Below are 13,928 nucleotides of genomic sequence, written 5' to 3'. Positions count from 1 at the left end.
CCTCCTCCTCTCCCCTTGCCCCTATATATAGTGGAGGGGTGGGAGGGCAGCCACACCTCTTCCCTGGCGCAGCCATCTCCCTCCTCCAACACCTCCTCCTCCTCCGTAGTGCTTGGCGAAGCCCTGTCGGAGAACCACAAGCTCCATCGCCACCACGCCGTCGTGCTGCTGGAGTTTTCCCTCAATTTCTCCTCTCTCCTTGCTGGATCAAGAAGGAGGAGACGTCCCCGGACTGTACGTGTGTTGAACGCGGAGGCGCCGTCCGTTCGGCGCTTAGATCGGAATCGACCGCGATCTGAATCGCTTCGTGTACGACTCCACCGACCGCGTTCTTGCAACACTTCCGCATCACGATCTTCAAGGGTATGAAGATGCACTCCCCTCTCTCTCGTTGCTAGTTACTTCATATATTGATCTTGGTGATGCGTTGATTTTTTTTGAATTTCTGCTACGTTCCCCAACAATTAGACACTCAACAAGTAAAGATGGCAGTTTTTAAGTTCTTCAAATTAAGGTTGTAGATTGGCACAATATTAAGCATTTCCCAGCACACTTCAAGCAAGCATGACAAGAGTATAAGCAGCGGAAAGAGTAAAGCATGCTAGTTGCAAGAGAAGTAAAGGGATGAGATTGGAGTGTGTAAATACAATTGAAGACACGGAGATTTTTGGTGTGGTTCCGATAGGTGGTGCTATCATCCACGTTGATAGAGACTTCAACCCACGAAGGGTAACGGTTGCGCGAGTCCATGGAGGGCTCCACTCATGAAGGGTCCACGAAGAAGAAACCTTGTCTATCCCACCATGGCCATCGCCCACGAAGGACTTGCCTCACCTGGGTAGATCTTCACGAAGCAGACGATCTCCTTGCCCTTACAAACTCCTTGGTTCAACTCCACAATCTTGACAGAGGCTCCCAAGTGATACCTAACCAATCTAGAAGACACCACTCTCCAAAAGGTAATAGATGGTGTGATGATGATGAACTCATTTGCTCTTGTGCTTCAAATGATAGTCTCCCCAACATCCTCTTGTCCTGCCACTTCATTGTTGAACTTATCTAAAATGCATTTAATAAAAACATTAGTCTAACAAAAAATACGTTGACATTAATTATCAAAATCATCGAAAAAAAACACTTGTGCTTTCATCATCTCTCTTTGTCATCGCTCGGAGTGAAGAAACACTAGAAACAAGCACCACTTGGACCGAGGAAAGAGTTGCCGGTTGCCGGTTGAAAATCAGTAGACTAAAATTTAGCAAAAAGAAAGAAAATCGTCTCCAACGCTTCTCAGCAAACCCCTAAACCCTCGCTTTCTCCCCCCGCAACTGACCAGGGTTCCGACCGACCATGGCCGGCGACGATGACCTGGCGGCCCTCCACGAGCAGGCAGCCCTGGCCTCCTCCGCCGCCGTCTCCGCCTCCGATCTCGACTTCGCCTTCCAACTCCAGGTCGCCGAGGCCATCCAAGCATCTCTTCGCGGCAACAGTAACCCCTCCTCTTCCAGCTCTGCCGCCGCCTCCTCCCCATTTCAGTCCGCCGCTGTGCTCGAGTCATCGGACGTCGCATACGCCCTAGCGGTCCACGCCGCCGACCTCGCTCGTGCCGAGGAGGACCGCCTCGACGCCCAGCGCCTCCGCGAGGCCCACGCGCAAGCGGCCGCCACCGTCCGCATCGCCGCCCACGACGCCATCTTCGCGCGCGAGCTCGCATCCATTCCAGAGGACCAATGGGCTCGTGATGGCGACAACATCGAGCGCCCCCTCGACCCGACCAAGCCCATCTTCCGCGTCTTCTTCAAGGGCTTGTCAAGCAAGGGGGTGGTGGGGCCGCGGGACCGGGACCCGGGCGTCGCGGTGCTCGCCGTGGCCGTCTGCGACCACCAGGGAAATGTGGTGCTCAGGATACAGAAGCCGGTGGAAGCATCTGTGGGTGGGCACATGACGCTCGAGGTGATGGCGCTCACCGAAGGCCTCGAGGCGGCTCTTGGGTTGGGGATCCAAAGCATCAAGATTGTCACCGATTACAGGGTGCTGTACAACCATGTATGTCATGATACAACTTCTAAATCTTTGCGTATCTAGTCGTGCATTTTTCTAATGCTTAGTTACTAAATAAGTAGATGCTGAATTGGAGGGCTGACAGATGCATGAGCAGGTCAATAGAGAATCTTCTTAAATTGACATTCTTAGTGTATTTGGAGGGCCGGGGGTTGCATGAGCAGATCAGTAGATAATCTTCTTAAATTGACATTGTTAGTGTATTTGGAGGTCTGGGAGTTATATGTATTTGGCATTGTTGTTTTCTCATGCCTAGGATGTTTGACATTGTTAGTTTCAGTTTAATTGCGGTATATTTATTATATTTATTATCATGTAAGAGGAGGGGAATAGAATAGATGATTGTGGATGGTGATATTTTGGAGTTTAGATACAATGTTCAGCAAATGCTGGACTTCTAGATGTATTATGTACTGATGATTTTATTGCCACATAATCCCATCTCTAGCTAAATGTACCATTTCAATGCTCCTCGTTATTTATTGTACTAATTTGCTATGTGCTGTACTGGCTTACTGTATTGGGAGGAAAAGCAGGAGTACAATCAAATAATCCATCATTTTTCCCTGTAATGCTCCAGATTGCTAGTGGATATTTTCTGCATCAATGGTCCTCTTTCAGTATTTGATAGTGGCTACTGTAGGGTTCATGTTCAATGCAGAAGTATTTTCTTTAACTCTTCGAGCAAAGTTTAGACTTCTGGTTGAGCTCATTATATTTTACTAACCCAGTAAGATGCCGGTGTAGAATGTAGTATCCCAATAGTGTTCAGTCAAGTTAAAATGGAACATCTGCAGCAAAGTGAATTTATTTCAGTATAGTGGTATGTCTCCTTCAGTGTTAGCCTTTTCTCGAGTTCAATGTAGACATATTTGCATTTTCACAATTTGCATACATGTGGAGTTACTTATTGTATGACAGTAAGTCTAAATTCGATGGTTAAGTGATTGAATTCTTTAGCATTGGTCTTATCTTATGATGGTACATACTATACACAGCTGGGAACTAGACCAATGTTTATTTTCTTATCATTGGGATTGCAGTTGCTTGGATTTTGGCGGCCAACACAGAAGAAGCTTGCAGATATGATAGATCAGGTCCTGTCAGTGCGAAAGAAATTTAAGCAATGTGAAGTATTATTTGTCGAACGAAGGCAACTTGAATATGTGATGAAACTAGCCAGAGAATCTGTAGAGTCTCAGCTTGCCAAAGCTATTACTGTGCATACTGGCATGGAGATGAGAGAGAATTGCGCCATCTGCCTTGAAGACACTGATGTTTCTAAAATTCATGCAGTCGAAGGTTGTGCACATCGCTTTTGCTTCTCCTGCATGAAGGAGCATGTGAAAGTTAAGCTACTCCACGGAATGCTCCCAGCTTGCCCCCAAGATGGTTGCACTAAACAGCTGACTGTCGAGGGTTCAAAGGTATTCCTGTCACCGCGACTCTTAGGGATCATGGTGCAACGTATCAGGGAAGCACAAATCCCTCCCACTCAAAAGATTTATTGTCCGTACCCCAAGTGTTCAGCCTTGATGTCGTTGAGTGAAGTGATACAGCCAATGCAAGAATCTTGCTCAAAGTACAGTGTTGCTGATTCTGCCACATTGAGAAAGTGTGTTAAATGCAGAGGCTCGTTCTGCATCAGCTGCAGGGTTCCATGGCATGACAGGATGACTTGTCATGACTATAAGATGATGCACCCCCATGCTCATTCAGGAGATGCGAAGTTAGAGAACCTTGCAGAGCGCCGGCTATGGCGCAAGTGTGTCAAATGCCAGCACATGATTGAACTCGCAGAGGGTTGCTACCATATGACTTGTGTGTAAGTACTTGCGCCGTTCTCATATCATTTTGTTACTAATGTTAGTGTTAGTAAAAAAATATGTTAATCTGTACATCCTTCATGCGCTGCTAATGCTCTGGGCCTCTTGTTTGTCTTAACCATTTCATGCATCTTGTTCTTGGTTGCTTGCAGGTGTGGCTATGAATTCTGCTACACCTGTGGGAAGGAATGGAAGGCCAAGAAACCGACCTGCTCCTGCCCACTGTGGGATGAACGGAATCTAATCCGTAATGATATTGGGGGCAATGTTGTCCATGAAAACATTCAGGGAGATGAAGATGAGTTCGATGATGACGAGGACGATTACTATGTTCAAGATGGTGCTCACTATAACCAGGGGTTTCGGTGATGGATGGCCCATCACCGCCATCCATCACCATGACCTGTTCTACCATTAACATCAGTTGTCCACGGTCCAGAATTCCAGTATCAAGTTATTTTGCAGCTATGCATATATAATTGGAGTACCTTGTCAGCTATATAGATGAGCAGGGTCTCCTTTGCTGTTAGTATGTAACCGACTCATATTGCTTGCTATCGTATGGGTGTTTTGTTTCGTTCTGTGGCACATGAATGTATTCACTTAGCAGAACTTGATGAATATTATGCTCGGTTTAAGGCCTAATTTATGTCCGAGCCTGTGAATATTGTCCCAGTTAAGCTTGATGAATATATTTCTTTGTCAGAAACTGTATAAAAGAGACCCTGGCAGTAGTCACCTCTACAAGAGGTAGCATTGTTTGATCATATTTTTCCATATGGCACCAGATCGCCGCCTACTGCTAACAATAGTACTGTAGATTTTTTTTTCATGGTAATACGTGTCTCATTTATATCATAAAGATATTACTACAAGCCGTGCAAACATCGAACTGACAAACCTAAAAAACACCGCAGAATGCTAGTCTTTCCACAAAAGAAAATCAGCCAAGAAAGAAAATTACAATTAAGACCGAAGAATCCTCTAAACCTAAAAAACACAGCAGAACGCTAGTCTTTACACAAAAGAAAACCAACCAAGAAAGAAAATTACAATCAAGACCGAAGAATCCTCTGAGCTTGACGCCAACGCCCTTTACCTGCCTCTAGCACCACCATAGCAGCCACTAAAGGAAAAAAAATGACGGATCACTTCCTCACCCCAGCTCGAAGCGGCTCCATTTCTGATATGCAGCTTTGCCGACCTCCAAGATGAGGTTAGCCTTGATGGGCAAGTGGTACCTCAGAAGGACACCTTTCGATATTTAAGGTCAATGTTGCAGAAGGATAGTGATATCGACGAAGATGTGAGCCTAAAAGGCAGCTTCTACAGGACGGCGATTCGACCCGTAATGTTGTATGGTGCTGAGTGCTGGCCGACTAAAAGATGACATGTTCAATAGTTAGGTATATCGAAGATGCACATGTTGAGATGGATGTGTGGCCATACAAGTAAGAATCGGGTCTGAAATGATGATATACGGGATAGAGTTTGGGTGGCATTGATTAAAGAGAAGGTTGTCCAACATCGTTAGGGATGATTTTGGCATATTCAGCGCAGGCCTCCAGAAGCTTCAGTGCGTAGTGGACGGCTAAAGCATGCTGATAATGTCAAGAGAGGCTGGGGTAGATCAAACCTGACATGGGAGGAGTCTGTAACGAGATATCCGAAGGACTGGAATATCACCAAAGAACTAGCCATGGACAATGATGCGTGAAAGCTAGCTATCCATGTGCCCGAACCATGAGTTGGTTGCGAGATCTGATGAGTTTCAGTTCTAGCCTACCCCAACTTGTTTGAAACTAAAGGCTTTAATTTGTTGTTGTATACATGGAAAAGAAAACTTGTGTGGTGTTGTCTCATCTTTTTTACTAACTCATTTGACCACTACACCAGCGGAAGTGCAATTTTAACAGATTCAACAAACATTGCATAGATCAGCCAAATTACCTCTAGCCCCGAGTTGGAGGAAGGTGTCGGGGGCGTCGACACAACACCAACCCTGGTGGTGGGCCACTTCAAAGGTCTGGTCTCTTTTCTTGTTCCGTTCCACTGAGTTGAGCAACACTTTTTCGATGCTCATCCCGCTGGTCACTATGGCGTGTCAAGTTTCTTTCTTTTCAGTCATGGGTTTATTAGGTGTGAAATGAAGTTCACCATAAGCACTAGCTATATGCCTAACACAACTCTATGAATGAAGGGGGAGGGGGGGGGGTATGAGGAAGACTGATTTTCTTTCTATATCGAGATGAGGATCATGGTCAAACATTTCTTACTTTTGTTGAGTATCGCTTGAATGAGGAGTCATCTCAATCCATTGCTTGTTTGGTATAAGTGTAGGCAACAAAGATCTAAAAAAGAGCTGGAGGTTTTGCCTCAACTCATTCCATGAATGTTATTTCATTCACTGTCATATTTCTTTCCCTCTGTTTGTCCACTAACTCAACTGAACCTAAGCTTGTCATATGGAACTGATGTAGCAAACAAAAAGGAAGATTTATTTCAGCAAAGACACGGTGTTTTCAAATGTGCAGTTCCTTCTCAATAATCACTCCAATCAATTTACCCGACACAATCATCCGAGGTGACACAAGAGCTGGGGGTCTACGTGGATCAGTGGCCTAGCTAATGCGTGAAACACTCCGCCTAGGGAGTACAATAGCAAGAGCTAAACTCAAAAGAAATAAGATGACATGCACAAGCGGTTGAGCATGTGGTTTAGTTTCATACAGCACGTAAAATCTTGCCTACCCACTATATAGTCGTGTGGCGCACGCGCGCGCTCGCACACACAAACACACACCAATATTATGTATTTGATCTATCTCCGGCCTTCGTCATTTTAGCATGACATGTGATAAAAAAACACGTGAGGCTAGAAGGTATATCATGCTCCTCCGATAAAAAAAATAAGGTGTATTTAGAAGTAAAATTTTGTTGTGTTTGACCACAATATGAAATAAAAAGAATACTTCTCCGATGAACTAAAGCAACAACAATTAATACAAATTAGAGAGTATAAAAGTATGTTTGATGGTTTGTTTTTTACGGAGAATGATATATTTAATGATACTGATTTGGTATTGAACTGGTTTCTTTTTGTTGATAGAAAATCATTTGTGTATATCTTGGAATGAAGTGTGAACCTCCAAATATAGGCAGGCTCGTCTTGGTCTCATTCAAAATTGAATGATCACACATGAGAAAATATCCGGTGCTCCCATCTATTGGGCAATACGGTGCTAAGAATGTGTGACTTGTCAACTGTTGGTTTTATTCAGCTCAAATATAAGGACCAAAACTTGACAAAAGAAAAAGGAGATTCACAACAATAGTAATGCCTTTAGAAAGCATGTTGTTGTCCAGTAAAGCAAACCACAACAGTACAACTTTTAGATTGACAAAACACAATGCAACGTTGGTGTGGAAATTGCATATATATATGTAACAAAAGTTATAGTTCTGATGCGCTAAACTCAGCAGGGGGTTACTCCTAAATATAGAATGCACATATTGCATGTAATACTACATTACTCATGTCAACTGCTAACACGAACGATTCCTCTAATGTCATAGCTAGAACACCAAAAAGCTGATCAAGTTTCTATTCCGGAATCTGTAGGCCCAACCATCTGATCGTTTTGCATGTCATGTGAGGGGCACCCCATACCTGGAGCCAACATATTCCACATTTGAATGTTGTTTTCTGGATGCTACAAGAATGCACATCATTGATTGGAACATCTGCCTCCCTAAAGAGTCGGTCAGATAAGCAATAGTTCTCTTGTTAGGAATCTGGTGAAAAATATCTGGTGATACCCCGTACCCCGAACGCTTGTGCTTGGGGGGGGGGGGGGAGGTTAGTGGCCCCCAGGCCTCAACATATATAGCTCCGCCACCGGCCGCAGGCAGAATGTAATGATGACCCGACACTCTGGTGTGTGCTCTCACCACACCCATTCTACCTCGTTCGACGCTTCTCCTCCCAAGCAAATGGCATCGACACGACGCCAGTGGTCATGCCATCCATCGGTTCACGGAGGCACTAAAGGAAAGGCTGAAGAAGGTATGCAAGTATATTGATGAGGCTTTACATAGTATGCAATTTTAGTTGCATGGGCGAGTACGTAGTAGTATTTAATTTTTACTTTTATTTTTGTAAGGGTAATTTAGTTTAGAACAATCAGTTAGACGATCACCCAAACACACACGCCTGTGTTCATCTGGGCCTCACCGTACCGTCGCTCGTAGAGCCTGCAGCGCACACATCCTCTTCTTGAAATAGGCTTTCGCCCCGCTTTATAAATAAAGCAAAGATCCATACAACCGATATCCAAATCCACAACAGAATAACGGCCGGGGCTGAGAGGGTCCTGGATTATGGGGTCCTCGGGGAGCCGGTTTATGTTACATGGGCCGGACTAATGAGCCGTGAAGATACAAGACAGAAGGCCCTCCCTCGTGTTCGGATGGGACTCTCCTTTGCGTGGATGGCAAGCTTGGCATTCGGATAATGTATCTTCCTTTCTTTGTAAACCGACTATGTACAACCCTAGGCCCCTCCGGTGTCTATATAAACCGGAGGGTTTAGTCCGTAGAGGCAATCACAATCATACATGCTAGACATCTAGGGTTTAGCCATTAAGATCTCTAGGTAGATCAACTCTTGTAACCCCTATACTCATCAAAGTCAATCAAGCAGGAAGTAGGGTATTACCTCCATTAAGAGGGCCCAAACCTGGGTAAACATCGTGTTCCCTGCCTCCTGTTACCTTCGATCCTTAGACACACAGTTCGGGACCCCCTACCCGAGATCTGCCGGTTTTGACACCGACATTGGTGCTTTCGTTGAGAGCTGCACTGTGCCGTCACTAGAAGGCTCGATGGCTCCGTCGGTCATCCACAACAATACTGCCTTGAGGGAGACTTTTCTCCCCGGCCAAGTTTACGTATTCGACGGCTTCGCACTGCGCGCCAACTCGATTGGCCATCTGGAGCAGATCGACAGCTATGCCCCTAGTCATCAGATTAGTTTTGGAAATCTGAACTATGTTGCTGATATCCGAGGAGACTTGATCTTCCAAGGATTCGCGGCCCCAACCACCGATCTGGCCTTAGATCCGGAGTGCATCATCGGGGTCCGAAGACGGGAGTTTGGAGCCCGCCGGACTCTCTACAGCTATAGAGCTTGACACCGGAGAACCGGAGGGGATCGCGTCACCGGCAGGCCCGGAGTTACGCCAGGCTCCCTCTATCATCATGAAGCCGGACTCGCCTCCGGACACTAGCTTCGAACTCTCGAGGTCCGCGTCATTTGAGCTTGGCCAGGGAACTTCTGTCCCGCCCAACTCCACGGACTCTCGCTTCCCCGCCCAAACCTCGCTCTTAAACGAGTCCCTGGACTTAATGCAATCTCTCGCCATTGAAGAAGAATCATTGCCGAACTACGCCCAGCCCATACTAGGGGCTGAGAGCGAGGAATTTTACATCCCACCCACCACCCACTTCATAGGCATTGTCGAGGACTTAACCGACATGCTCGACTACGCTTCCGAGGACATCGACGGTATGTACGATGATACCGGAGATGAGCAAGGCCAGAACCCGCCATTCACCGGATGCTGGACGACCACTTCCACATATGACGTGTACATGGTGGACACACCCAAAGAGGATGACGGCGATGGTGGGAAGGGTCCAGTCGAGGACAAGCCTTCTGAGGCACCACCAAAGCGTCGACGTGAGCGACGCTGCTCGAAATCGCATCGCGAAAAGAACAACAATACCGGCACAGGAGACAATAATACTCTGGAGAACGCTGAAGACCAAGAAGCCCCTATCGAGCCAACATCCGAACATGACAATTGGGAGGGTGGGCAAGGTAACCCCGACGATCCTGTCGGGAATGAGGGCTCGGAGGATAGTAACTACCTACCAATCTCTGAAGAGGATGAGAGCCTCAACGACGAAGATTTCATCATGCCAGAGGAACCCCTCGAACAAGAGCGCTTCAAGCGCCGGCTAATAGCCACTGCAACAAGCCTGAAAAAGAAGCAGCAACAACTCCAAGCTGATCAGGACTTACTCAATGATAGATGGACTAATGTCCTGGCAGCCGAGGAATACGACCTCGAACGCCCAACTAAGAGTTACCCGAAGTGCAAGCTGCTACCCCAATTCGACGATGAGGCCCTGGAGTCTATACCGCCAACGCGTAATGCTGCCGATGGACCTGATTGACCACCACGTGGCCGGGACAGAGCGGCAACTCAAGACGAACACCAGCCCGCACCACCCCACCGTAGAGGCAGAGAGACAGCGGCCGCAGGATACACTTATGACCTGCGACAGGACCTGGACAATAGAGCCGGTCAGACCAGATCAATTTATGGATCAAGGGGGCGTGTCCCAGCATGAGAAGACGGTCATCAGGCTTGGCGCGACAAGCATAACCTCACCCGGGCCGAAAACCGCATACGGACTTCATCCGAACTGCGTCGTGACGTTGCCCGATACAGAGGCGCCGCACACCCCATATGATTCACCAATGAGGTAATGGAGCACTAGTTCCTAGAAGGGTTCAAACCCATGAACATTGAATCATACGATGGCACGACAGATCATGCAGTATGGATTGAAGACTTTCTTCTCCATATTCACATGGCTCGCAATGACGAGTTACATGCATCAAATACCTCCCCCTAAAACTTAAGGGACCAGGTCGACACTGGTTAAACAACCTCCCAGAAAACTCTATTGGAAGCTGGGAAAACTTGGAAGATGCCTTTAGAGACAACTTCCAAGGAACTTATATCCAGCCTCCGGACGCCGATGACCTCAGTCACATAGTCCAGCAACCCGGAGAGTCAGCCAGAAAATACTGGACCAGGTTCCTAATTAAAAAGAACCAAATTGTCGACTGTCCGGACGCTGAAGCCTTAGCAGCTTTTAAACACAGCATCCGCGATGAATGGCTCGCCCAACACCTCGGCCAAGAGAAGCCAAAGTCCATGGCAGCCCTCACAACACTCATGACCCGCTTTTGCGTGGGCGAAGATAGCTGGCTAGCCCGTAGCAGCAACAGTACCAGCGACCCTGGCACTTCTGAAGCCAGAAACGGCAACGGCAGGCCCCGACGCAACAAAAACAAGCGTCGAAGCAACAATGACAATACCGAAGACACGACGGTTAACGCTAGATTTAGTGGCTCCAAACCGGTCAGTGGAAGAATGCATTCAAAAGAAACAAAGACGGTTCATCTAGCCTGGACCGAATACTCGATCGACCTTGCCAGATTCACGACACCCCCGACAAGCCTGCTAACCATACCAACAGAAGTTGTTGGGTCTTTAAACAGGCCGGTAAGTTAAACACCAAACATAAGGGGAAAGGGTTGCCCAACGAGGACGACGACGAGGAGCCTCACCCATCGAACACAGGGGGGCAGAAGAAATCCCCCCCCCCCCCCCCGAGGTCAAAACGGTGAACATGACATACGTTACTCACATCCCCAAGAGGGAGCGCAAACGCGTGTTAAGGGACGTCTATGCGATAGAGCCAGTCGCCCCAAAATTCAACCCATGGTCAGCATGTCCGATCACTTTCGATCACAGAGACCATCCGACCAGTATCCGTCACAAAGGTTCAGCCGCATTGGTCCTCTACCCAATTATCGATGGATTCCACCTCACGAGGGTCCTCATGGACGGTGGCAGCAGTCTTAACCTGCTCTATCAGGACACAGTCCATAAAATGGGTATTGACTGATCAAGAATCAAGCCCACCAAAACTACCTTCAAAGGAGTAATACCTGATGTAGAGGCCCGCCGCACGGGCCCAATCACATTGGAAGTCGTCTTCGGTTCGCCGGACAACTTCCAAAGCGAAGACTTGATCTTCGACATCGTCCCTTTACGCAGTGGCTATCATGCACTGCTCGAAGGAATTGCGTTTGCTTGCTTCAGTGTGGTTCCACACTATGCCTATCTAAAACTCAAGATTCCAGGACCACGCAGTGTTATAAAAATCAATGGAAACATGGAGCGCTCCCTCCGTAATGAGGAACACACCGCGGCCCTCGTAGCGGAAGTACAGGGTGGGCTTATCAAGCCAAATCCTACATCGGCAGTCAAGCCCCCGGACACTATCAAACGAGTCTGAACTACCCCACAGAATGACAACCCAGCTCGTCAGGAGCTCGATTAGCAATCCGGCCTCCGTCTCAGCCCCAACCGAATTGCAGCATATGTATCGCGCGTACATAACTACGCACTAAAGATACCATGGGCAAAGATGGAGGCATATCAAAGATAAAGTCCACAATATGGCTCGACCCTACCTGGACCCTCATTTTTGTTTTTTCAGGTTCCTTACAACCCACATCACCTTTTGATGGTGCCAAGGGCCCTTTTTCCAGGCCCCTTATGAAAGCCCGATCATTGATCTTCTCAAAGGATCATACACCAAGGCGAAAAGTAGTGCAGACGTGCGGGCGAGTATCTAAAGGATCTTCAAAAGATCACCTCTTCCTTTTTAGGACCTGTACACGGTTTCCCCTTGTGCTCGGCATGTAAAATAGCTTCGATGCTGATAGCATTATCTGTACAAATACGTTTTGACGTATCAATCAGACTATAATGGAAATAGTTTTTTGCCCAACCTATTCGGTACTGGCTTATTTCCTAATCTGCATTCCCTCTTTTTTTGTCCGATTGTCATGTACACCTTGGCACGACCTAAATCGCCAGGGGCTCCATTCAGCCATGTACATTTCTTAAAAATAAAATAAGTCCGAACACTTTTACAGTACAATTCGGTGTCTCGAATATAGCATTATATGCATCGGCTTCGAATCATGTCTTTGGTCAATAGTTGGGTTGCCCGGCTCCTGTGGTTATTGCCTTACGTTCCGCTTGTTTGGCTAAGGTAGTAAAGGGAGAATTACTGCAATTGTGTTTCTAGTTCATCTGGATAAATGCCTCAGTAGAGAAAGCCGAAAACTGACTATCATGATGCGGTGAGAGCTGGTCAGCTATTCGGTGACTAAGTATTAATCTCTTGCGATTTTTTCCGTGTTACGCGAAGGACCGGTCTTCACCTCGTCAGGCGTCTACAACACCCAAGTTTGGATAATAGAACAATACCAGGGGCTGCGCCTACAATCCTATTGTCAAACTCCTATGGCTAAGTGAGAGTGATAAAGCCGCATAATCTGATTGCCTGGTTCGCCACACTAACACCTCCTTCAAGGACCAAGCCGTTGAGTTAAGTGTGTTCATGTGCTGTTCTGAACACCCCCGTACTACCTACTGTAGGGGAACGCGGTAATTTCAAAAAAAATCCTATGATCACGCAAGATCTATCTAGGTGATGCATAGCAACGAGAGGGGAGAGTGTTATCTACATACCCTCATAGACCGAAAGCGGGAGCGTTATGACAACGCGGTTGATGTAGTCGTACGTCTTCACGATCCGACCGATCCTAGCACCGAAGGTACGGCATCTCCGCGATCTGCACACATTCAGCTCGGTGACGTCCCACAAACTCTAGATCCAGCTGAGTCGAGGGAGAGTTTCGTCAGCACGTTGGTATAGTAACATGACTTCTAGAACTAGATTATCGTACCACTCTGGTGCGGATCTTACTCCGGAAGACCTACGAGGTTCGGTAGTAAATTGATCTAAAGCTTCATGATCATCATCATTAGCTTCCTCGCTAATTGGTGTAGGAATTACCAGAACTGATTTCTGTGATGAACTACTTTCCAATAAGGGAGAAGGTACAACTACCTCATCAAGTTATACTTTCCTCCCACTCACTTCTTTCGAGAGAAACTCCTTCTCTAGAAATGATCCATTCTTAGCAACAAAGATTTTGCCTTTGGATCTGTGATAGAAGGTGTACCCAACAATTTCCTTTGGGTATCCTATGAAGAAGCACTTCTCCGATTTGGGTTCGAGCTTATCAGGTTGAAGCTTTTTCACATAATCAATGCAGCCCCAAACTTTAAGAAACAACAACTTTGATTTCTTGCCAAACCA

At 46.8% G+C, this 13,928-nt stretch overlaps 1 protein-coding gene across 1 annotated transcript; it reads left to right on the top strand.

The window, feature by feature from the left end:
* Window positions 1–1,244: 1,244 nt before the first annotated feature.
* LOC123111430 (uncharacterized) lies at window positions 1,245–4,603 on the top strand. Its single transcript, XM_044532229.1, has 3 exons — window positions 1,245–2,046; window positions 3,105–3,886; window positions 4,040–4,603. Exons 1-3 carry the CDS (start codon window positions 1,351–1,353, stop codon window positions 4,254–4,256), a joined length of 1,695 nt encoding a protein of 564 aa, XP_044388164.1. The 5' UTR covers window positions 1,245–1,350; the 3' UTR covers window positions 4,257–4,603.
* Window positions 4,604–13,928: the final 9,325 nt, after the last annotated feature.

The sequence above is a fragment of the Triticum aestivum genome, chromosome 5B (genome assembly GCF_018294505.1).
Source record: "Triticum aestivum cultivar Chinese Spring chromosome 5B, IWGSC CS RefSeq v2.1, whole genome shotgun sequence".
NCBI lineage: Eukaryota > Viridiplantae > Streptophyta > Magnoliopsida > Poales > Poaceae > Triticum > Triticum aestivum.
Note: the sequence above shows the minus strand (reverse complement) of the source record. Positions and strands in the feature narration are given on the sequence as shown.

Coding starts and splice junctions, on each gene's coding strand:
- LOC123111430 (XM_044532229.1), top strand. CDS start 1,351: ATGGCCGGCGACGATGACCTGGCGGCCCTCCACGAGCAGGCAGCCCTG. Junction 2,047..3,104: donor ACAGGGTGCTGTACAACCAT/GTATGTCATGAT, acceptor TTGGGATTGCAG/TTGCTTGGATTTTGGCGGCC. Junction 3,887..4,039: donor TGCTACCATATGACTTGTGT/GTAAGTACTTGC, acceptor GGTTGCTTGCAG/GTGTGGCTATGAATTCTGCT.